Genomic DNA, 23,002 nt, shown 5'->3' on the forward strand with positions numbered 1-23,002 from the left:
CGCCCACTTGGCTATTTTTATGCTCATCTATCTACAGCCTCCCCTGCTTCCAGGAAATATAGACCACTGACCCATACCCCGACCCAGGCACCGCAAACACCATATCTGTATAATGTAAATAATCACTGTTGGAATGGCCCTAGTGTAGCAAGACAAAACAGATACAATACTGCCATCCTACATGGGAATGGTTTTAATGTAGATACACAGAACAGATTCGACCTGCTCTATGGCCTGGAGGCATGTGATTGACGCGAGGAGTGCGTGGGTCAGGAAAATGAGAACTTGGTAAAAACTGGTTATGCTGGGCTCTCCCAGGTGAGAGCGAATAGCAGTAATGTAATCTGTTGGAATGTTGCAGGCTTGGGTACAAAGATGGGAGATTGTAATTGGATCAGGTTTATCAAGCAATATCAGATTATCTGTCTGCAGGAGACTTGGTCAGTGGATTGTGACTTTTTCCTTGAAGGTTACAAATCCTTTTATGTCCCTGCGGTTACATCAAGCAGAGGCAGACCAAAGGGGGGATTAGTTACCTTCATCTCTGTTGCTCTCCCTTGTAATACACATAGAGTTTTAACCGATAACCCAGGTATTGTTGGGTTAGTATTAACTGGAGATAACTGTCTGGCCGGTTTGGTCAATTTTTATAATGGTGTAACTTTACGCTCAGCTGTTAGCCAAATATTGGCACTAAATGTATTTATTCGCTCCTCTATGAAAGAATGCCTCAATAATCTGTTAATTATGGGAGATTTTAATGTTCATCCATGCGGCGATCCCTTGCTGAAATGCATTCCGGATTTGTACTGTGAACGATCCGAGGGCCTGCCCCTAGAACACACAGGGGAAGGGGATTTGTTGAATGACCTACTGAGTGATTTCGATTTAATAACTGCAACGGAAATGAGGGACGCTACCAGGTGCTTTGATATTCCTACTTTCAAGGGGCATGGAAGGGGAACCTTCATTGACTATGTGCTACTCACACGGCCAATGCAGTCCTTTGTGGCCTCTTTCTCCATTGACAATAGTGAGTTTAGTTATCACAATCCACTCACTGTTCAGCTGAAGGGTCCTTGGGTAATTAAGAAAACCCAGAATTGTATTTCCGGCAGGCTCAGTACAACGGATGGGAGACGCCGTCTTACGTGGTCTATGATTGCTGCTGACTTGTTGTATAAAAACATAAAAGATACTTGCACGGAGGAAATCCTGAGCTGCACTATAGCTGGGGCAGAACCGAGCAGGGTCCTGTCCGCTTTCCAAGAGTTGTCGGATAAAGTATCACATATGCTAAGAATAAAGAGACCAGGGGACCTAGATGGTTTAACAAGGACTGCTCCAGAGCAGCACGCAATCTGAGGCTGGCTCTGATAGCCAACCCCAGAATAAAAATGACCGTTCAAGCATGTAGGAAAGAATATAAAATCGGCCATTGCCACACGGAAGGAATTTTTAAGAAAGGAGGCATGGAATGAAATCCTTGATCCAGTCACTTTGAAAAGCAGCACCAGATTCTGGGCAGTAGTAAAGAAGCCTTTTTTGGCTCAGGATCTGGGAGATGGTCTTGAATGCTGCATAACTAAGGATGAGTGGGAAAAGCAATTTAAAAAACTATATGGCTGTACGTTATCGGCAGTTCTCAATCCCCCTTCTTGCATTAGTGGCAGTACCATTAGGTTTGAAAGTAGTGAGGTCACTGAGGGCATAGTAGGACTTACAGCTGGGAAAGCGCCTGGCCCTGATAGTATCCCCCCAGACTTGTATAAGTCTGACCCTAGTTTTTGGGCACCCATACTGGTGGCGGTCTTTAACGCGGCTGCTACAGCTGGATGTCCACAATCTTGGGGGGTCTCTACAATTGTTCCTGTCTTTAAGAAGGGGGACAGGGGCAGCCCACTCTGTTATAGACCTATTTCGTTAATAGATTCTATGGTCAAAATAATAGGCAGAGTGCTACTGCGGAGACTGATTGACTGGGCGGTGGCAAATAACATCATGTCCATCTCCCAGTACGGCTTCTGCAGTGGACGCTCGACCATAACACAGTGCCTTAATCTCTTCTTAATTTTAAACAAATACACTGTTGCAAGAGGGGGTACCATCCACCTGGCCTTCATGGATCTGTCATCAGCCTTCGACTGTGTTAACAGGGAAAGGCTCTGGCGATCCATGAGGGAGAAGGGTGTTGATGGTGGGATTGTTAATTTTCTTGCCGATCTACACAGCAATACTAGTGCCAATCAGTGCTTAATTTGAGCAGGAGCTTTCAGGTGCTCAGCACCTGCACTTCTTTCACAGGGCCGGGGCTACAATTTCTGACCCTGCAGGTGGTGGTCTCAATATTAGTTGTTCAAATTCAAAATAAAAAGAATAACATACATTGCATGGTTTCTGGCTGGTAAATGTTCATAGACAGGCCAGCATACGCCTGTCCAGGCAGGCTTGATTGTGTATCACCAAGTTAGTGATGATGTCATCTCACCGTTCACAAATCCAAGAAGTCATCGACAAACTATGTCTTGCATTCTATTCCCAGAGTCTGCTGCACCATGCCACTGCCTGGGCCTAAGCCTCCTATTGGATAATTGTAGCTGGAGGCTGGCTCAAGACGGAGTGGAGGCAAGGAAGCTGTGAGAGCGCATTTGGATCTTAGGGAGTGAGGGGTCTTGAGGAAGAATAAATGAAAGTAAGTGTGGACTTTCCACTTGCTGTGTAGCCAGAGTAGCAGATCCTGCAGTCCTGCATTGCTGCTATCCTCAACGTGCTCGATGCGGCCCAACACAACTTTTGTGCGCCATGGCGTCACCTGTAGAATCTGTGCGCTGCACCCCAGCATAGTAATTGCTGAGCGTGCGTGAGTCCAGTAGGCACCCCAGCCATACTTACCAGCATTGGCAGCATTACGGCTGGGGACAATGCCTGTGCTGTAGCAGGCAGGGTCATAGCAAGCTAAGCAGTGGATGCCAATGCCGTCGCCTTCCCTGGACCTACTAATTACAGGCAGCAACTAGTAGTGACATCACCTGCTGTGCTCGAGCAGCTACCTGTTCTGCAAATAACCCAGTTATCCTGGACTGATTAATAAATGCAAAAAAATAATTTTTATTTGGTGTACATTACGTTTTTGCACTCGGTGTAAGTAAGAAAGTAAAACACGTCATCTTCCTTTTCTTTAGGAAAGACAACAGGAAAACGCAGAGTTCAAAATAGCAGGGACATGTACAGGCTGATGACAGGGGTCACAGGCAACAGTAGTGTTATAGATGAGAGAGAGAGCAGAAGTAAAGAGGAGAAAGAAACAACAGGAGAGGAGAGAGATAAGATGGAGCAAAGTAGAAGAAAAGGAGAACAAATCAGATACAAAACGAAAGCAGCCATGATGAGAAGAAAAGAGCATTAAGAAGAGAGATGATAGAAGGAAAGGATATAGAGGACAGGACAGAGGAAACAAAGCAGACAAATGATAAAATGGAGACGCAGCTAATCACTGCTAGAAGAGTGATCGTAAAGAGCCAAGATCGAGGGGAGAGAGAGCAGAGCATGGATAAAAGTGAAGAGGAAAAAGGGCAGGGGTAGAATGAATAGAGGGCAAATCAGAAATGCGGGGAATAAGGTAACACACCAGGTGTGACAAATATGTTAGAAATCAATTAGAGAGGTTAGAAGAAAGACTCTTACAGCAAAGACGTAGGGGACAGACAACAGATCAAGGTTAGAAGATAAAGACTGAGGCAGTGAGAGTGTTGAAAGTGGGGCTCACCGGAGGAAAAAGTGAGCTGTGGCCTCCTTGGCAAAATTTTCGGCACCTGCACTTCTTTTTTTACAAATTAAGCACCGGTGCCAATGTCAGGTACTCTCAAGATCTGGGTGTAACTAGCAACTTTGATGTTAGAAAGGGTGTGCGTCAAGGCTGCATCTTAGCCCCCTTTCTTTTTAATTTTTATATTAACGAGCTAGACAGTGTCCTACAGAACGTTCAAGCCGACTGTCCTAGAGTTGGCAGGCGGGGTATTCCTGTACTTTTATATACAGATGATGCGGTTTTAATCTCTAGAACTGAGAGGGGACTTCAAGTTCTACTTGATGCTTTTAAATTGTTTATGTTAGACAGAGATTTACTGGTTAATAACTCCAAATCTTTTATTATCCAAGTTGGCCAACAGCCAAGGAAAAATTTCCTGTTCAAACTAAATGATGTAGTAATCCCCGTATCGAAATCGTTCTCGTATCTTGGGATCAATTTCGACAATAAACTTAATTGGGGTCCACATCTCGTGAAGAAGAAAGGAGAATTGGCCAGGGTGAATGCCTCCATTTTAAACTTTGCGTCAAAATTGGGGAAAAAACCCACCATTGCCATGATGAATCTATATAATGCAAAATCTGTGGCTATTGCTGTTTATGGTAGTGAACTATGGGGGTATGTCGCGGGGGAGCAGCTGCAGACTGTTGAAAACTCCTTTATGAAGCGACGCCTGTGTGTCCCAGTTGGAACATCTAACTTTGCAGTGCATGAAGAGTTAGGGGCACAATATTTAAGCGATATTTTTTCCTTACGCCCACTGACGTGCTGGCTAAAAACATGGCTTAATGAGGATATCCCACTGACTCATCTGATCCTGAAAGATTTTCTGTCCCAGGATAAGGCAATGGGAACCCCATGGTTAAACTATCTGAAATCAAGTTTCGACAGGCTTGGTCGCGTGGACCTGTTTGAGCATCCAAGCGGGATTGTAAAGGGGGATGTGGAGGCAATAAAACGAGCCTTCATTATGGACAGGAGCTCTGAAAGGGAAGGCGTGGAGCTCCAGAAATCAACAGTAAGAAAATCTGTCATTTTAAAAACATGTTCATCAATGGAGCCATATCTGACTGGTTCATTGACCTCACACAAGAAGTTCTTGTTGACCAGGTTTAGGTTAAACCTTTTTCATCATCTGCTGATCAGACCAAAAAGTGAAGTTTTAAAAAAGTCTGCATTACCCTGTGGCTGCGACGGGAAGTCTCCACAGGATATAATACATTTTATATTTTTATGTGGTTTTTACGAGTACCCGCGTAAACGTTATCTGTTAGCTCTTTTAAAGAAACTCAATTTTAAACAGATCAGACCAGCCCTTATTTATCTACAACTTTTGGATAGCGACAGTATTCTTCAAGTAACTGAATTTTTAAAACTGTGTATCAAGCTAAGAAACTGTTTGGATCAGTGATGGTCTATGTAAATAACTGATCCCTGTATCCCTCTGCACTTTATTGTTCATATTTATTGTATTTTTTAACTTGTGTTGTACATGCGCTTTTATGGTTTGAATCAAAACCGAAATAAAGTCTCTATTGAATTGAATTGATAACTTAATCAGTATTTTTCCATCCGTTTGGAGTCTTGGTTAAGTTTCCTTGTAATCAATGTCCTCGTGGAGCAACCACTCATATTTATTAGATTGTCAATAGTTACTTTTTAGAAAATAAATGAAGTATGTTTCTCCCATAATGTAATGGGAAATCTACAATAATTTGTTAAACTAAAGGGAGATTACATAGCAGTTGTCATATGCAGATTACAACATAACTCTAACAGTCATTCCCTTTAGAAATATAAGATTATTGAATTTTACCTCAGTTGAGAAGACACATTTCCTGCTATGAAGAGAGAAGCTTGTCTGCCATGCCACGCACTTTTTCCCCTTAAACACGAGCAAAAGAAGAGCCATTCCATTGTTGTCATAAAACTGAATAATGCACAGGCAGGGAGGAATCTCTATGGTCCGTAAGAGGTAAGCACTCTTTTGTCAGTTTTTCCAGGTAATGTCAGAAGACTTGAAATCTGCCATTTAGTGAGAACTAGAAGTGGACATTACCTTTTTGAATTCTCGACAGTGGTCAGGTGATCTGAACATAGTTATTTATTTATTTCATGGGATGAAACATCCATCAAGGAAGGTAGCTGGATCATTAGTATGTAAGCTCAGAGATGTAAAGAATCCTAATATGCACATCGCATGAAATATAAACTACAGAGACATCTAGGCGCAAGTAACTGCAGTTGGTGCAAGAAACTAAGAAGCACACCGCACCAGTGTACACTTTCTTGCACAAGTCACTAACCTCGCATCAAAATGGCATTTAAATAGGCCCAATATTATTTAAGAGACGTCATCCCACCATGAAACATAACCTTACAATTAGAGATAAAAATAGTTGTTAGAAGAAAAGTTGGTCTCCTATACAATTTGCCAAACCATGAAACATTTCCAACACAAACCACTGATAACACATCTGATCTCATTGTATAAACATGTGCCTGTCTCTCAGAGGCAGCGGAAAGAAAACTTGAAGGAAATGTAGTCAGTTGATGGATTTGCTCACCCCGCGCCATACCTTTGACTTACAGACTTCCTCAAAGTTCACATCCATCACCCATGCTCTTTAATTTACATATGTTCTGGGGAGTTCAGATGCTCAACGTTCTTTCTTCGATTCACCAATATAAAGACAACACCAAATGTTACCAAAGGGTCTTACCCAATGCGGACTATAGTAAGCTGAAGTGATGCTTCATTAATTTGAACACAGTGCCTTCGCACATTGTGAAATGTAAAAAATGTTTTAACCTATTTTGCTTGCACCCAGTACAGGCTCACCAAAGACATTCCCAAAACATAATATATGCCACCGAATACACCCTAAGCATTGTTATACAATTACAGACAAGTCGTCAAATTGACACTAACACATTGCTCTACTTTACAGCAATACTCTGGTACCTCTGTATATACCATTACTTTACCTTAACCCTAACTCTACTGTTGTGAGAACCACTAAATGTAACATTAATCATTGGCCACAATTATTTTTAATCAAAATACATTACTATGTTGAAAAAGTAGCGAACATCAGTCATCATTTTCCCATAGTCCTAAACCAGTCCTTCGCTGCCACACATTGAAAGAATGCTTTTAAATCATGGAAGGTAACATAAGGTAAAGTAAGTTAAAACTTCTGCTGCAAAGGTCCAAATATAAAAAAAACACTCAAGCAGTTAAAGAATTTGTATAGCGCAACAAATCATCCGTGAGGGTCTCAGGGTGCTGTAGTTGCTGGCACTAACTTAAACCTTTGGCAACAAATTATTACTTTTAAAGACTGTCTCTATTGTTTTCATTTAAAAAAAATCAACCTCCCTCTGCTTCGATTATTTAAAATACAATTACAAATTGTGCAATTAGATGCATTGGCTTCTCAATGTAGAACTGTTGATGTACTGGTTTGTCAATGTGGTGGTTCACCAATGCAAGGGTGTTGATGCTACTAAATGATGACATCCATAAATACTGCTTTTCTTCTTATACCCTATAGCTTGGCTTTCTGCTGCACCTGTACCTATCATAGAGACAGATACTGAACAAAATGCCATTGGCATTGGAAAATAATACACACAAGTTAGTGTTGTTTGAGGAAGTATTAGTGAACAACAGCAGAAACAAATATCAGTCTCTGCAAGGGAACTTTCACATGGTGATTTGCGGATATATATTTCCCAAATGGGCATGGTCCAAGAATGGATTACCCTGAACTTTGAACTTGTAACCAAAACCCTGTAAGACTCTCTGGCCACCTTACGAGTGGTCCATCTTGCCTCGGATGTGAATTACTCAACTAATATTTTGAGGAAATGGAGGCGACGCCCTATAAAACTAACCATCTCTATTTCTCTATTGTTAAAGCATTATCATATCAAATATAATGTAACTGTTTTCTTGAAAAATATCTCGTAGTTGAAAAATATCTCGTCCCCATGTGAAATGATGTCCTTACATAAAGTGCTCTATTATCCCTTGGGATCTGGATTGCGCTATAGAAAACTGTAAAAATAAGTAAATGAGATAAAAACCTTTCTTCACTAAAATGAAAAGAAGTCAATTATACAGAAAAGGAAAGCAGTGATTTTATTTCCTACCCTCTGCCTTTTCCTTCAAGTGCTGATGCTGGTCCAAGAGACTGACGTTTGATCGAGGTCCCAGAGCAACATCATCTTCATCCCCTTTCTGCTCGCCGCCACTGTCTTTCTGATCCTCCTCGGTCGCTCCTTTCTTTCGCATCCGGAGTAGCTTTTGGACCTGGACACGAGTGGCATAAAAAATAAAATATAAGAACTTTAAGACAAGCAAAGATCTAGAGCAAACGTATGAGGCTAAGAAGTGAGCAAACAAGGATAAACCTACCTCACAGCAGCCATACCTACTCAGACCCATTAAGCAGCGCTTACTCTTTAAAGCCAATGCTCCCTACCCCCAAGAGACACCCAGATCAGCCATTTCTCCTATCCATAGACACACAGTAGACTACTTTCCAATTGTCACAAATAATGCCTCAAGTCCTACAATCTAGAGTCACTAACATCAGCTTCTCCTCAAACCAGGAGAGACAATGTAGTGAGTCCCCCAAACTCAGGGACATGGCACCCAGGTCTTCTAGCAAGAGGCATCCACTACAGCCAGCCTATTCAAAGAAATAAATCAGCCAGCATTCCAACACAGTCTCACACAGACCTAAGAACACTTCCTGAAAATTGGGAGCATTTCCCTCCTACCATGAGATACATGCACCCATCGTGAAAAACGCTCCCACTAAAAGTCACACCCACAAACGTGCAAACAACTATACACTCTATATCTAACTCGGGGGATCTCTGGTGACTCCGTCATTGCTCAATTAAAGTTCTTAAATCCAAGAGATGAAAAATAGCTACAACTTCAAACTGTCTGCTTGGAATATCTAAGGAGACTCTGCTGTAAGAAACTATCAATATCAGCGCTGAACCAGTCACAGGCTCAGAAAAGAAAGTGTAAGGGAAAAGGTTAGGCTCCATCAGGGGTACAATCTTGCGGCATTAACGCAGGCAGGAGAATGTTTAGCATCAGTTTGGGTTTTCAACATCCAAATTCAGAAATGAACCAGAAAAGCCAACATTTACCATCTGCTGTTTCCGTTGCTTCAGTGGAACATAGGGAACATAATCATCATCGCTGTCGGACATCTTGGATTCTTCCTCCGCTCGCGGCCTCTGAAAGAAAAAACATAACCCTCTGGGAAACTGTGTCACAAGGCAGGCCAGTCTGCTGTCTCACTTATAGGTTAAAATTAAAGAGGAGCAGTCCAATGCTGTTCTTTCAGGGTGTAACCACAGGAGTCAAAGCTCCACTTCTGCCCCAGCTTTCAGTGTAAACTAAGGGAACACAGAGCCACTGGGACTCGCTCAGATCACAAGTGACCGGTTCACCTCAAGGGGTTGGAGCTTTCAATGGTCTCACTCAAAGGTTTAGATTTAGGAGGCAGGACTCCTTGTTGTCATACTGACAACTCTATAGTAGTAGAAAATATAAAAAAGTGTGACCCAACTGAATTGCACTTAACTACATTCTCATTCTTCGGCAGCTCTGCCAACTTGTTTCCCTGCACTAGTGTCAAGGCAAATGACTAATGATTTATACTTCAGTTCATTTAAAGTTATTCCAAGATATTATCTCTTTCTTATTTCTAGCCAGTTAATCATAAACAAATATTCATCAATGCAATTATCTTGCATTGCAAGCCACAAAAGCAAATGTTTATTATGAAATTATATTTATTAAAATGCAACCCCGAGAAATCAGAGATAATCTTCTTCCGCTCTCCGTCTCGGGATGAGTGGAAACAATGGTGGCCTTCAGATATGGCACCCCCACAAACCTCTGTAAATATGGTCAAGAATCTGGGGGTTAAGATGGATGACACCCTATCCATGAAGGCTCAAATCCAGGCAGTCGCAGGATCCTGTTTCGGTCTTCTGAGACTGCTCAGGAAATTCCTCCCTCTGTTATCTCTCACCCACTGTGGTTCTAGCCCTTATTGTCTTCAGGCTGGACTATGTTAATGTCTTATACTTCGGCCTCCCAGAGTACTTATTATACAGGCTTCAGGTGGTCCAGAATGCGGCTGCCAGGGCGGTTCTCATGCTTGGACCCAGAGCAAGGATTTTCCCTCACCTGAAGGCCTTGCATTAGCTGCCTGTCCGTAATAGAATTCGGCCAAGGTTTTACACGGGACGGGAGCTCACTAGATCAGAAAGAGAGTGCTACACTATGTCCCGGGTAGAACCCTGAGATCATCCTCTCGACAGCAAGTGGTTGTTCCTAAATTTCTTATTCGGACTGGCGGTCACTCTTTTCAAGTGCAGGCTGCGCGTGTCTGGAACCTTCTGCCGTTGCCACTCACACAGGTACATGATCTACTGAGTTTCAGGAAGCAGCTGAAAACTTGGCTGTTTCATCAGCAACTCTAGGCTTCCCCTCTTTGTGTGACAGCAACAGACTAGTCACGAGGTTCTCTCAGTCCCGGGATACTCTTGCTGAGTAGCTGTGTGCTCTACAAGTACCCTTATAACATAACATTTCTAATGGACCGCATTCTGCACAAAAACACTGATACAGTGGTCTTGGTATTGTAATTTTTGGTATCACTAGGGCAAAATATTCCAATCATACTGTGTTAGTGAATCGAAGTTTTACATCTAGCCATACAAGAAAAGTGCATGTAGTTGGTAAGGAGTATCACTGCAAATAAGGCATGCTGTACTTTCTAAACAGTGGTCTCTTTTCTTATGCTAAGATGAAGTCAAGGGGGTTTAGTTAAAGGGTAGGTCAGCACTGTATCACCCTCAGCACTACCCATTCACCCCACTTTACTACAGTCACCCCTACTATGCTCCTGTCCAGACAGCTCATGTCTCCTACCACTAGACAACCCAACGCTTATTACCACTTCATGACACTGTACTACCAACCCAAACAGCACAATACATACACAGAACATCCAGCACTACAGCATCACAATCCACCCAATCACAACAGTAGGAGGCTACCATCACCAATCATTTTATTAAAAACACACTCCTGTACTGCAGTTAGTGTCGCACCATCACAATACTACAGCACCCCAAAGGGAGATGAGACCAGATTGACTCCTTTTGGGTATACGACTATCTAGATAGCTAGGAGGAGACTAAAGGTTTACTCGGAGGCAATATGCTTAGAAACCATATTAACACTTCAGTGTTCAGTCAATAGGTTGTATTTGACAAGAGAAAACACTTTTTTAACAGATAATCAAATATAAACTTAATTTAAAGATCTACACAGAAAACCCGACGGAGTTAGAAACATCGGGCTGGATATGCCCCTCCTAGGCTTTGTAGAACATTGACTACCCTATGGGGCTTTGTTTAGGTCAACTTGGGCATCTTCACACTCTGAGTATTTGGTCAATTGCAAAGGCTTTCTCTCACAAGGGCTTAAACCTTGTGCAAGAAATATGGGTGTGGAGAATCTGGCCGATATCTGGGTCAACTCAGTGGGATGAAGGAACAGCTGCTTTCTAACACCCATGAAAAATAAAAATGCATTCCACAAAAATGCTCTATGTCCAAAAACCTACCAAGCGACAGAAAGGATCCCTTCCCAATGAATTCACTGATGCAACCCTGAAGCTAAGGTTCTTGGTGTCAATAGTTCGGGTCACTGGTGTCCAGGTAGGTCATAGTCAAAGAGACCTAATGGCTGTAATTTCTTTTAATGGATCATATGCACATATGATGGTTGCAAAATCCCCATAACTAAAAGCTACCATCTGCTGCTCCTGGGTGGAGTCATCAGGGAATAGGCCATAACAGGTTAGATAATGCCCATTCCGGTCCATGGTTTCTCGTTCTCTCCAAGCTGGGCTTGACAGAGCATATACTATAACGGAAGAAAGACAACACCTCCCATGGGTAGCATAGTTCCCCTCAGGACAGTTCTCGGGTTGCATAATCAAAGTGCTAAATTTAATGAGACTCACCACTTCACATATGGTAAGTGTCTTTATCATACATGAACCTACATTCGGGCCTATGCATAGCTACACATTCAATGCAACATGGTATGAGCAGTCTCGGCCATGGATGCACGTTCCTACGTAAGGAACACTGCACTTTACATTTCTGTCCATTCATACACTAGCTGCTAATGTTTAAGCATTCTTTTTCTAATTCCTTTTTATTTCCGTACACCCCAATGTGCAGCAATAAAATCAGGATTAGATAACTCTGCTCATCATGAGTAGCGTTGAAGCACTACCAATACAGGCCACATGACAGGCACATTATTCCACCCAAGCACTCCAATGGATTAGCATGCTACCCATCCATAAATGTGTTTTGACGCCTCATCAGAAATAGGCTGCAGAAGTACAACTAGAATACAAATCAATAGATGTGGAAATTATTCCGGAATCTACCAACCTTCTCCAGCAAACAGAACCAGAGCCCACAATGGGGGTGTGAATGAGCAACACCTCATAGTTCTGTTGGCACTAAAGGATTGGCAATACAGGCAACCTACAGGTACACAATGAGTCAGACGGTGCAGGCCCTACCTACTGATCAAAACAAGCAAGGTTGCAACTCCATGGCCCAGAATTTGAACTGCTGTCATTCTTCATTGTCTTAATAGCTCATAGGTAGTCTCAGTCCATGGAGATGTCCTCCAGGTAGATTTCAGATCACGCTGGCTTTTCCTTTCAGACATAGTGCAGCTCCCTATGAAGGTAGATTCTGAGGCCACTGGTCGCAGATCAGTGCCTAGTCCTAAACAAGCATTGGAAATGCAATAGGTCTCGCATTAGAAAAGTTGTAGTTATTGGTCTTGTAAATGACATATTTTATTTATTTGTTGGTTTTTAAAATTGCTAAATTGATGGCTTTGTCATTTACAATGCCAATAGTTATAACTTTCGCGAATGTGACACCTATAGCATTTGGAATGCAACATGTTTTGTATTTACGTCACTTAGATGGCAGCTCTGGTCGTTAGGCCACATCTCTAGAGAGCAGGAGAGTGCAGCAGGGGAGAGAAGCACAGCAATGCAATAGGTCTCGCATTAGGAAAGTTTGAGCTATTGGTATTGTAAAGGACACATTTTTAGGGCTCGGCCTCCGCCCACGTAAGTGGGAGGAGTTTCGAGATCCTAATGTTAAAGAAAAAAAAAAGTATCTCCTAGGGCTTTGGCGAGACAAATTCCACACATTCCTTAGTGTGTTATGTCATCTGGCCAGTGATTCGTCTTCGTTGTGGTGTCGTTTTAATAGCCTTGAAGTGATAGGGTAAATGTAGTTTTCGTCCGCCATGTTGGGCATTTTTCGTTCGTGTGCGCGCAAAGAAGTACATTAATTATAATTAGGAGCTGTCAGGGTGCCTCCGTAAGTGAATCCAGATGGCCGGGCGCGTTCACCATTCAGCAGCGCTCAGCGCGCAGCTGCTCCATGCCAGGCCGGGAAAGGGCTTCATTAGTTCAAGAACAAGAGTCTGACGTTCTGTCATGGGCTGTTCTTTTAATCTCAGTTTCATTTTTTTTCTGGAATGGTCCGTGGCCGGTGTGAATGGAATTGTTCTCTCGAGTTTATAATGTGTTTCTTTGCAGCAGCTTTTGTTTTCGGAGCTGAGGTAATGAATAGCTAGCTGGCAGGCAGCGCCTTTTAGAACTGTTTGCTTTCTGGGCAGAGTCCTGCAGTGGTGTTGAACTTCAGCATAGTCTGACAGGCTGCTGTATTGTTTGTATTTTCCCATACCGCCTGCGTCAACTTTTTTCCACACACGAATTTCCAACAGTTTTGTTCTCTCTGAATAATGCGCCTTGTTACTTCCTTCAGACAGCAAGCAGAGTTTTAAAGGAATGATTCAAGGAGCCCGTCAGTTGTTGACACAACGAAAGGTGAGGTAACTGTTTGCTTGCAGTTACGGACCTTCGTTTGGGGTTTTTATTGGTATTGTTTTTCCTAATGGGATTGGTGTTTGCGAGAAAATTGACTGCCCACAGCTGCGCTTGTAAGACGCGCCTGGCAAAGCGTGTCACGAGGGCTGCGTGGGGCTGATACAGATGCTCGCGCCCTATCAACATTGGGGACTGTATATTGACCGTCGTGCTGAAAGGCGGAGCAGCAGAAGTAGATTTCCGTTCTTGACTTAAATTCTATTCTTCCGAGCTCTGGGATAAACCCCGAATGGAATCTAGGTATCCTGCTAGTTGCAGCGTTTGCGCGATGGCAAAAGAGGAAGTGTGCTAAGTTTTATTGTTTTTATTTTTTATAAAGTAAAGAACATTGGTAGGAAAGTTTGTAGAACTCCCCAAGTCTAGCAACTCGGAACACATACTTTGATTATGTCGTTTTTAGAACAGTCTGCCAAAGAATTCATTTCACAACTTGTAAATGCAGTTTGAGAGTTGAGACTGCAGTTTGAGAGTGCAGTTTGAGAGTTGAGAGTGCACATTGAGAGTGCAGAGTGCAGTTTGAGAGTGCAGAGTGCAGTTTGAGAGTGCAGAATCAGAGTGCAGTTTGGCGGCAAGTTTGAGAGTGCAGTTTGAGAGCAGTTTGAGAGCAGTTTGAGAGTGCAGTTTGAGAGTGCAGTTTGAGAGTGCAGAGTGCAGATTGAGAGTGCAGTTTGAGAGTGCAGTTTGAGAGTGCAGTTTGAGAGTGCAGTTTGCAGATTGAGATTTGAGAGTGCACGTTGAGAGTGCACATTGAGAGTTGAGAGTGCACATTGAGAGTTGAGAGTGCAGTTTGAGAGTTGAGAGTGCAGTTTCAGAGTTGAGAGTGCAGTTTCAGAGTTGAGAGTGCAGTTTCAGAGTTGAGAGTGCAGTTTCAGAGTTGAGAGTGCAGTTTCAGAGTTGTGAGTGCAGTTTGAGAGTTGAGAGTGCAGTTTGAGAGTGCAGTTTGAGAGTGCAGTTTGAGAGTTGAGAGTGCAGTTTGAGAGTGCAGTTTGAGAGTGCAGTTTGAGAGTGCAGTTTGAGAGTGCAGAGTGCAGTTTGAGAGTGCAGAGTGCAGTTTGAGAGTGCAGAGTGCAGTTTGAGAGTGCAGTTTGAGAGTTGAGAGTGCAGTTTGAGAGTGCAGTTTGAGAGTGCAGTTTGAGAGTGCAGTTTGCAGATTGAGATTTGAGAGTGCACGTTGAGAGTGCACATTGAGAGTTGAGAGTGCACATTGAGAGTTGAGAGTGCAGTTTGAGAGTTGAGAGTGCAGTTTCAGAGTTGAGAGTGCAGTTTCAGAGTTGAGAGTGCAGTTTCAGAGTTGAGAGTGCAGTTTCAGAGTTGAGAGTGCAGTATGAGAGTTGTGAGTGCAGTTTGAGAGTTGAGAGTGCAGTTTGAGAGTGCAGTTTGAGAGTGCAGTTTGAGAGTTGAGAGTGCAGTTTGAGAGTGCAGTTTGAGAGTGCAGTTTGAGAGTGCAGTTTGAGAGTGCAGAGTGCAGTTTGAGAGTGCAGAGTGCAGTTTGAGAGTGCAGAGTGCAGTTTGAGAGTGCAGTTTGAGAGTGCAGTTTGAGAGTGCAGTTTGAGAGTGCAGAGTGGAGATTGAGAGTGCAGTTTGAGAGTGCAGATTGAGAGTGCAGATTGAGAGTGCAGATTGAGAGTGCACATTGAGAGTGCAGAGTGCAGTTTGAGAGTGCAGAATCAGAGTGCAGTTTGAGAGTGCAGTTTGAGAGTGCAGTTTGAGAGTGCAGTTTGAGAGTGCAGAGTGCAGATTGAGAGTGCAGTTTGAGAGTGCAGTTTGAGAGTGCAGTTTGCAGATTGAGAGTTGAGAGTGCACGTTGAGAGTGCACATTGAGAGTTGAGAGTGCAGTTTGAGAGTTGAGAGTGCAGTTTGAGAGTTGAGAGTGCAGTTTCAGAGTTGAGAGTGCAGTTTCAGAGTTGAGAGTGCAGTTACAGAGTACAGCATGAGAGTTGTGAGTGCAGTTTGAGAGTTGAGAGTGCAGTTTGAGAGTGCAGTTTGAGAGTTGTGAGTGCAGTTTGAGAGTGCAGTTTGAGAGTTGAGAGTGCAGTTTGAGAGTGCAGTTTGAGAGTTGAGAGTGCAGTTTGAGAGTGCAGTTTGAGAGTGCAGTTTGAGAGTGGTGTTTGAGAGTGGTGTTTGAGAGTGGTGTTTGAGAGTGCAGAGTGCAGTTTGAGAGTGCAGAGTGCAGTTTGAGAGTGCAGAGTGCAGTTTGAGAGTGCAGAGTGCAGTTTGAGAGTGCAGAGTGCAGTTTGAGAGTGCAGAGTGCAGTTTGAGAGTGCAGAGTGCAGTTTGAGAGTGCAGTTTGAGAGTGCAGTTTGAGAGTGCAGAGTGCAGTTTGAGAGTGCAGAGTGGAGATTGAGAGTTGAGAGTGCAGTTTGAGAGTTGAGAGTGCAGTTTGAGAGTGCAGTTTGAGAGTGCAGTTTGAGAGTTGAGAGTGCAGTTTGAGAGTGCAGTTTGAGAGTGCAGTTTGAGAGTGCAGTTTGAGAGTGCAGTTTGAGAGTGCAGTTTGAGAGTGCAGTTTGAGAGTGCAGTTTGAGAGTGCAGTTTGAGAGTGCAGTTTGAGAGTGCAGTATGAGAGTGCAGAATCAGAGTGCAGAATCAGAGTGCAGAATCAGAGTGCAGAATCAGAGTGCAGAATCAGAGTGCAGAATCAGAGTGCAGAATCAGAGTGCAGAGTGCAGATTGCAGTTTGAGAGTGCAGTTTGAGAGTGCAGATTGAGAGTGCAGATTGAGAGTGCAGATTGAGAGTGCAGATTGAGAGTGCAGTTTGAGAGTGCAGAGTGGCAGTGAGTGCAGACTGAGTGCAGAGTGACAGCGAGTGCAGACTGAGTGCAGAGTGACAGTGAGTGCAGACTGAGTGCAGAGTGACAGTGAGTGCAGAGTGACAGTGAGTGCAGAGTGAGTGCAGAGTGAGTGCAGAGTGAGTGCAGAGTGAGTGCAGAGTGGCAGTGAGTGCAGAGTGGCAGTGAGTGCAGAGTGGCAGTGAGTGCAGAGTGGCAGTGAGTGCAGAGTGACAGTGAGTGCAGAGTGACAGTGAGTGCAGACTGACAGTGAGTGCAGAGTGAGTGCAGACTGACAGTGAGTGCAGAGTGACTGTAGAGTGAGTGCAGAGTGAGTGCAGAGTGAGTGCAGAGTGACAGTGAGTGCAGAGTGACAGTGAGTGCAGAGTGACAGTGAGTGCAGAGTGGCAGTGAGTGCAGAGTGGCAGTGAGTGCAGAGTGGCAGTGAGTGCAGAGTGGCAGTGAGTGCAGAGTGGCAGTGAGTGCAGAGTGGCAGTGAGTGCAGAGTGGCAGTGAGTGCAGAGTGGCAGTGAGTGCAGAGTGGCAGTGAGTGCAGAGTGGCAGTGAGTGCAGAGTGGCAGTGAGTGCAGAGTGGCAGTGAGTGCAGACTGACAGTGAGTGCAGACTGACAGTGAGTGCAGACTGACAGTGAGTGCAGACTGACAGTGAGTGCAGAGTGACTGTAGAGTGAGTGCAGACTGAGAGTGAGTGCAGAGTGAGTGCAGAGTGAGTGCAGAGTGAGTGCAGAGTGAGTGCAGAGTGACAGTGAGTGCAGAGTGACAGTGAGTGCAGAGTGACAGTGAGTGCAGAGTGACAGTGAGTGCAGAGTGACAGTGAGTGCAGAGTGAAAGTGAGTGCAGTGAGTGCAGAGTGACAGCAAGTGCAGAGTGACAGTGAGTGCAGAGTGACAGTGAGTGCAGAGTGACAGTGAGTGCAGAGTGACAGTGAGTGCAGAGTGACTGAGTGCAGAGTGAGTGCAGAGTGACAGTGAGTGCAGAGTGAGTGCAGAGTGAGAGTGAGTGCAGAGTGAGAGTGAGTGCAGAGTGAGAGTGAGTGCAGAGTGAGAGTGAGTGCAGAGTGACAGTGAGTGCAGAGTGACAGTGAGTGCAGAGTGACAGTGAGTGCAGAGTGACAGTGAGTGCAGAGTGACAGTGAGTGCAGAGTGACAGTGAGTGCAGAGTGGCAGTGAGTGCAGAGTGACAGTGAGTGCAGAGTGACAGTGAGTGCAGAGTGACAGTGAGTGCAGAGTGACAGTGAGTGCAGAGTGACAGTGAGTGCAGAGTGACAGTGAGTGCAGAGTGACAGTGAGTGCAGAGTGACAGTGAGTGCAGAGTGACAGTGAGTGCAGAGTGACAGTGAGTGCAGAGTGACAGTGAGTGCAGAGTGACAGTGAGTGCAGAGTGACAGTGAGTGCAGAGTGGCAGTGAGTGCAGAGTGACTGAGTGCAGAGTGACAGTGAGTGCAGAGTGACTGCAGAGACAGTGTGTCAGGGTGCACATTGTGTGAGTGTGCAGAATGAGTGTGCAGGGTAAACAGTGTGTGACTATGCAGGGTGACATTGGGAGTGTGCGGGTGAGCAGTGTGTGAATGTGTAGGGGCAGTGTGTGAGTGTGCAGAAAACACCACACACACATACACCACACACACATAACGCACACACAAACCACACACCTCAGTCTCTCAACACCACACACTTGTCACCACTCAACACAACACACTCACCACCACACTCACTCCCCAGGCTCACCCCCACAGACTCACCACCACACACTCACCAGCACACAGACAACAACACACACAACAACACACCCCCAGCCGTCAATGAATGCTTTCACCATGCACAAACACCAACAACCATCATCCATCTGTGCACGCTTTTACCAAGCACACACCCACCAGCCGTCAGTGCACCCTTCCACCAGGCACACACACCTCCAGCCGGCAGTGCACTTTTCCACCAAGCAATCGCAGTATGGTACACTTTACTTTTAAACATATTCATATAAAGCACAGCATGCCACCATTGGTAAAATTACAATTCAGCCAAGATACTTCCACTACACACCACATGCACACACTCCATAACACATGGCAAAAAGACATTGGCATTTACAATGCCATTAGCTCAAACTCAAATAAATCCGAGCCCGATTGCATTTCTAATGCTTGTTTATTTATGTGCTTGTTTTGAAAATAGTGAAATTAATAGCTTTGTTATTTACAATGGCAATAGTTTTATCTTTCGCAAATGTGACACCTATTGTAACACAATATGTGTTGTGAGGGTGAGTGAGGGTGAGGGGTTGAGGGTGAGTGAGGGTGAGGGGTTGAGGGTGAGTGAGGGTGAGTGAGGGTTTGAGGGTGAGGGGTTGAGGGTGAGGGGTTGAGGGTGAGTGAGGGCGAGGGGTTGAGGGTGAGGGTGAGTGAGGGTGAGGGGTTGAGGGTGAGTGAGGGTGAGGGGTTGAGGGTGAGTGAGGGTGAGGGGTTGAGGGTGAGTGAGGGTGAGGGGTTGAGGGTGAGTGAGGGTGAGGGTGAGTGAGAGTGAGGGTGAGGGTGAGTGAGAGTGATGGTGAGGGTGAGTGAGGGTGAGGGGTTGAGGGTGAGTGAGAGTGAGGGTGAGGGTGAGTGGTTGAGGGTGAGTGAGGGTGAGGGTGAGTGAGAGTGAGGGTGAGTGAGAGTGATGGTGAGGGTGAGTGAGGGTGAGGGGTTGAGGGTGAGTGAGAGTGAGAGTGAGAGTGAGGGTGAGGGTGAGGGGTTGAGGGTGAGTGAGAGTGAGAGTGAGAGTGAGGGTGAGGGTGAGGGTGAGGGTGAGGGTGAGGGTGAGGGTGAGTGAGAGTGAGAGTGAGGGTGAGGGTGAGGGTGAGGGTGAGGGTGAGTGTGAGTGAGAGTGATGGTGAGGGTGAGTGAGGGTGAGGGGTTGAGGGTGAGTGAGAGTGAGGGTGAGTGAGGGGTTGAGGGTGAGTGAGGGGTTGAGGGTGAGTGAGGGGCTGAGGGTGAGTGGGGGTTGAGGGTGAGTGAGGGTGAGGGGTTGAGGGTGAGTGAGGGTGAGGGGTTGAGGGTGAGTGAGGGTGAGGGGTTGAGGGTGAGTGAGGGTGAGGGGTTGAGGGTGAGTGAGGGTGAGGGGTTGAGGGTGGGTGAGGGTGAGGGGTTGAGGGTGGGTGAGGGTGGGTGAGGGTGGGTGAGGGTGGGTGAGGGTGAGTGAGGGTGAGTGAGGGTGAGTGAGGGTGGGTGAGGGTGAGTGAGGGTGGGTGAGGGAGGGTGAGGGTGAGTGAGGGTGAGTGAGGGTGAGTGAGGGTGAGTGAGGGTGAGTGAGGGGTTGAGGGTGAGTGAGGGTGAGTGAGGGGTTGAGGGTGAGTGGGGTTGAGGGTGAGTGAGGGTGAGTGAGGGTGAGTGAGGGTGAGGGTGAGGGGTTGAGGGTGAGTGAGGGTGAGTGAGGGTGAGTGAGGGTGAGGGGTTGAGGGTGAGGGGTTGAGGGTGAGTGAGGGTGAGTGAGGGTGAGTGAGAGTGAGGGTGAGTGAGGGGTTGAGGGTGAGGGGTTGAGGGTGAGGGGTTGAGGGTGGGTGAGGGTGAGGGGTTGAGGGTGAGTGAGGGTGAGGGTGAGGGAGGGTGAGGGAGGGTGAGTGAGGGTGAGTGAGGGTGGGTGAGGGTGGGTGAGGGTGAGTGAGGGTGAGTGAGGGTGAGTGAGGGTGGGTGAGGGAGGGTGAGGGTGAGTGAGGGTGAGTGAGGGTGAGTGAGGGTGAGTGAGGGTGAGTGAGGGGTTGAGGGTGAGTGAGGGTGAGTGAGGGGTTGAGGGTGAGTGGGGTTGAGGGTGAGTGAGGGTGAGGGGTTGAGGGTGAGTGAGGGTGAGTGAGGGTGAGGGTGAGGGGTTGAGGGTGAGTGAGGGTGAGTGAGGGTGAGTGAGGGTGAGTGAGGGTGAGGGGTTGAGTGAGAGTGAGGGTGAGTGAGGGTGAGTGAGGGTGAGGGTGAGTGAGGGTGAGTGAGGGGTTGAGGGTGAGGGGTTGAGGGTGGATGAGGGTGAGGGGTTGAGGGTGAGTGAGGGTGAGGGTGAGGGGTTGAGGGTGAGGGGTTGAGGGTGAGTGAGGGTGAGGGGTTGAGGGTGAGTGAGGGTGAGTGAGGGTGAGGGTGAGGGTGAGTGAGGGTGAGTGAGGGTGAGTGTGAGGGTGAGGGTGAGTGAGGGTGAGTGAGGGTGAGTGAGGGTGAGGGTGAGGGGTTGAGGGTGAGTGAGGGTGAGTGAGGGTGAGGGTGAGTGAGGGTGAGTGAGGGTGAGGGTGAGTGAGGGTGAGGGTGAGTGAAGGTGAGGGTGAGTGAGAGTGAGTGAGGGTGAGGGTGAGTGAGTGAGGGTGAGGGTGAGTGAGGGTGAGTGAGGGTGAGTGAGGGTGAGTGAGGGTGAGGGTGAGTGAGGGGTTGAGGGTGAGGGGTTGAGGGTGAGTGAGGGTGAGGGTGAGTGAGGGTGAGGGGTTGAGGGTGAGGGGTTGAGGGTGAGTGAGGGTGAGTGAGGGTGAGGGGTTGAGGGTGGGTGAGGGGTTGAGGGTGAGTGAGGGGTTGAGGGTGAGTGAGGGGTTGAGGGTGAGTGAGGGTGAGGGGTTGAGGGTGAGTGAGGGGTTGAGGGTGAGTGAGGGTGAGTGAGGGTGAGTGAGGGTGAGTGAGGGTGAGTGAGGGTGAGTGAGGGTGAGTGAGGGTGAGTGAGGGTAAGGGGTTGAGGGTGAGTGAGGGTGAGTGAGGGTGAGGGGTTGAGGGTGAGTGAGGGTGAGGGTGAGTGAGGGTGAGGGGTTGAGGGTGAGTGAGGGTGAGTGAGGGTGAGTGAGGGTGAGGGGTTGAGGGTGAGTGAGGGTGAGGGGTTGAGGGTGAGGGGTTGAGGGTGAGTGAGGGTGAGTGAGGGTTTGAGGGTGAGGGGTTGAGGGAGGGTGGGTGAGGGGTTGAGGGTGAGTGAGGGTGAGGGGTTGAGGGTGAGTGAGGGTGAGGGTGAGGGGTTGAGGGTGAGTGAGGGTGAGGGTGAGGGGTTGAGGGTGAGACAGACAGAGCAGACGGCGCAAACACACACAGGAGGCTGCACGTACGGCAATCGCAGAAGGCTCACGCACACAGCGTGCATAAGGTATACCTACATAGCAGATGACGAAGTGAATGTACACACAAACTGTGCCTACAACAGTAAATGCATTCCTTTAGAGAACACACACTTAGAGTATACAAAACATGGCGCACGCCTGCGGGCATAGTCACAAATAGGCACCCATACAGTCTGCGAGTACAGCAGACGCATGCACACAGCAGAAGGCAGCCTGCATAGAAAGACACGAGTGGAGCGCACACGCAGGGACATTCACAGCGTCCACATGCACAGAGCGGGGTCACAGCTGACGCGGCGCTCGTGCAGGATACAACACACATGATTGAAGAGAGAGACAACTTGGAGGAATGCTTGTAGGTGTGTGTGTAGACGATGAGGGTGTGAAGCAGCAGGAATTTATTCTCCTATTTTTTTATATGAAATGTTGAGTTGCCCATAAAACCGTGTCTTGTTAAAAGGGTTATAAAAATAGTTATGATTAAAATCCGTGACTCGCTCAGTTTTCTGATTGACATTGTATCAGCTGGGATAGATAGTCAAAGCTGTCTAGTAGAAACTTCCAGTAAATTAGTATCGGGAGAGGCGGCATAACATGATTATTCGCTCTGCATAGGAGCTCTTTAGATGATGCAGTCTAATAAAAAAAATAGAGGTTTGCCAATGACATTTTGCTCCAAATTCAAAGATACAGCTAACTGCTGATTTACCTTAATCAGTGACACGGTGAAGCATGAACGCATGCGGTAATGACGGAGATGCAGTTCTTGACCCGAGTTACAGTTTCACGTTTCTTACTGGGGGTTGTTTTGCAACTTTACAGATTGGAATAATAATAATCCACTTTGCTGAACAATATAACATGTGAATTCACCACGAACCTATTGCAACTCGGTGTAAAAAGATAAAATCCCAAATCAAGACACAAGTATTGTTGCAAAAGGTGGTGTGAAGCAGCAGGAAAAGACAGCACCAACCCTAACGAAAACGAGTCAAAAGAAACACGAGAGACGGCGGAGGGCATTGCTGTGGGGAGGGGGGAGGAGAAATGCGACACGGCGGGCAGGGGAGGGGGCGGAGCGGGTAGAGCGGCATGTGGGTGTGAAGCAGCCGGGGCCTTTGAAGTGAAGCTAAGCTTCACTTCAAAAGGTGTGGGAGGAATGCGGCTGAGGGAACAGACGGCGATTTGGTGATGTGCACGCGCATTTTAGGTCAATGCGCAAGCGCATTGACCTAAAAGCCACGGGCACAGCACCAAATCGCCGCAGTTAGGTAAACTTTGTTTAAAGCCCTATAGTCTCGCTCTGCTCAATGC

The 23,002-nt window shown here is 46.4% G+C and overlaps 1 protein-coding gene across 4 annotated transcripts in view; it reads right to left on the reverse strand.

Moving 5' to 3' along the window:
• Positions 1–23,002, reverse strand: part of DDX41 (DEAD-box helicase 41) — a 227,967-nt gene that overhangs the window by 170,686 nt on the left and 34,279 nt on the right. For all 4 annotated transcript variants that reach the window (XM_078652765.1, XM_078652768.1, XM_078652767.1 and 1 more), the window contains 2 exons: positions 8,984–9,073; positions 7,967–8,126 (listed from right to left, as the gene is read on the reverse strand). In XM_078652765.1, the coding sequence (XP_078508891.1) occupies positions 7,967–8,126; positions 8,984–9,046 (223 nt within the window). In that variant the 5' untranslated portion in view covers positions 9,047–9,073. The remainder of the gene's footprint in view (positions 1–7,966; positions 8,127–8,983; positions 9,074–23,002) is intronic.

This window comes from Lissotriton helveticus, chromosome 7 (genome assembly GCF_964261635.1).
Source record: "Lissotriton helveticus chromosome 7, aLisHel1.1, whole genome shotgun sequence".
NCBI classification, from domain to species: domain Eukaryota; kingdom Metazoa; phylum Chordata; class Amphibia; order Caudata; family Salamandridae; genus Lissotriton; species Lissotriton helveticus.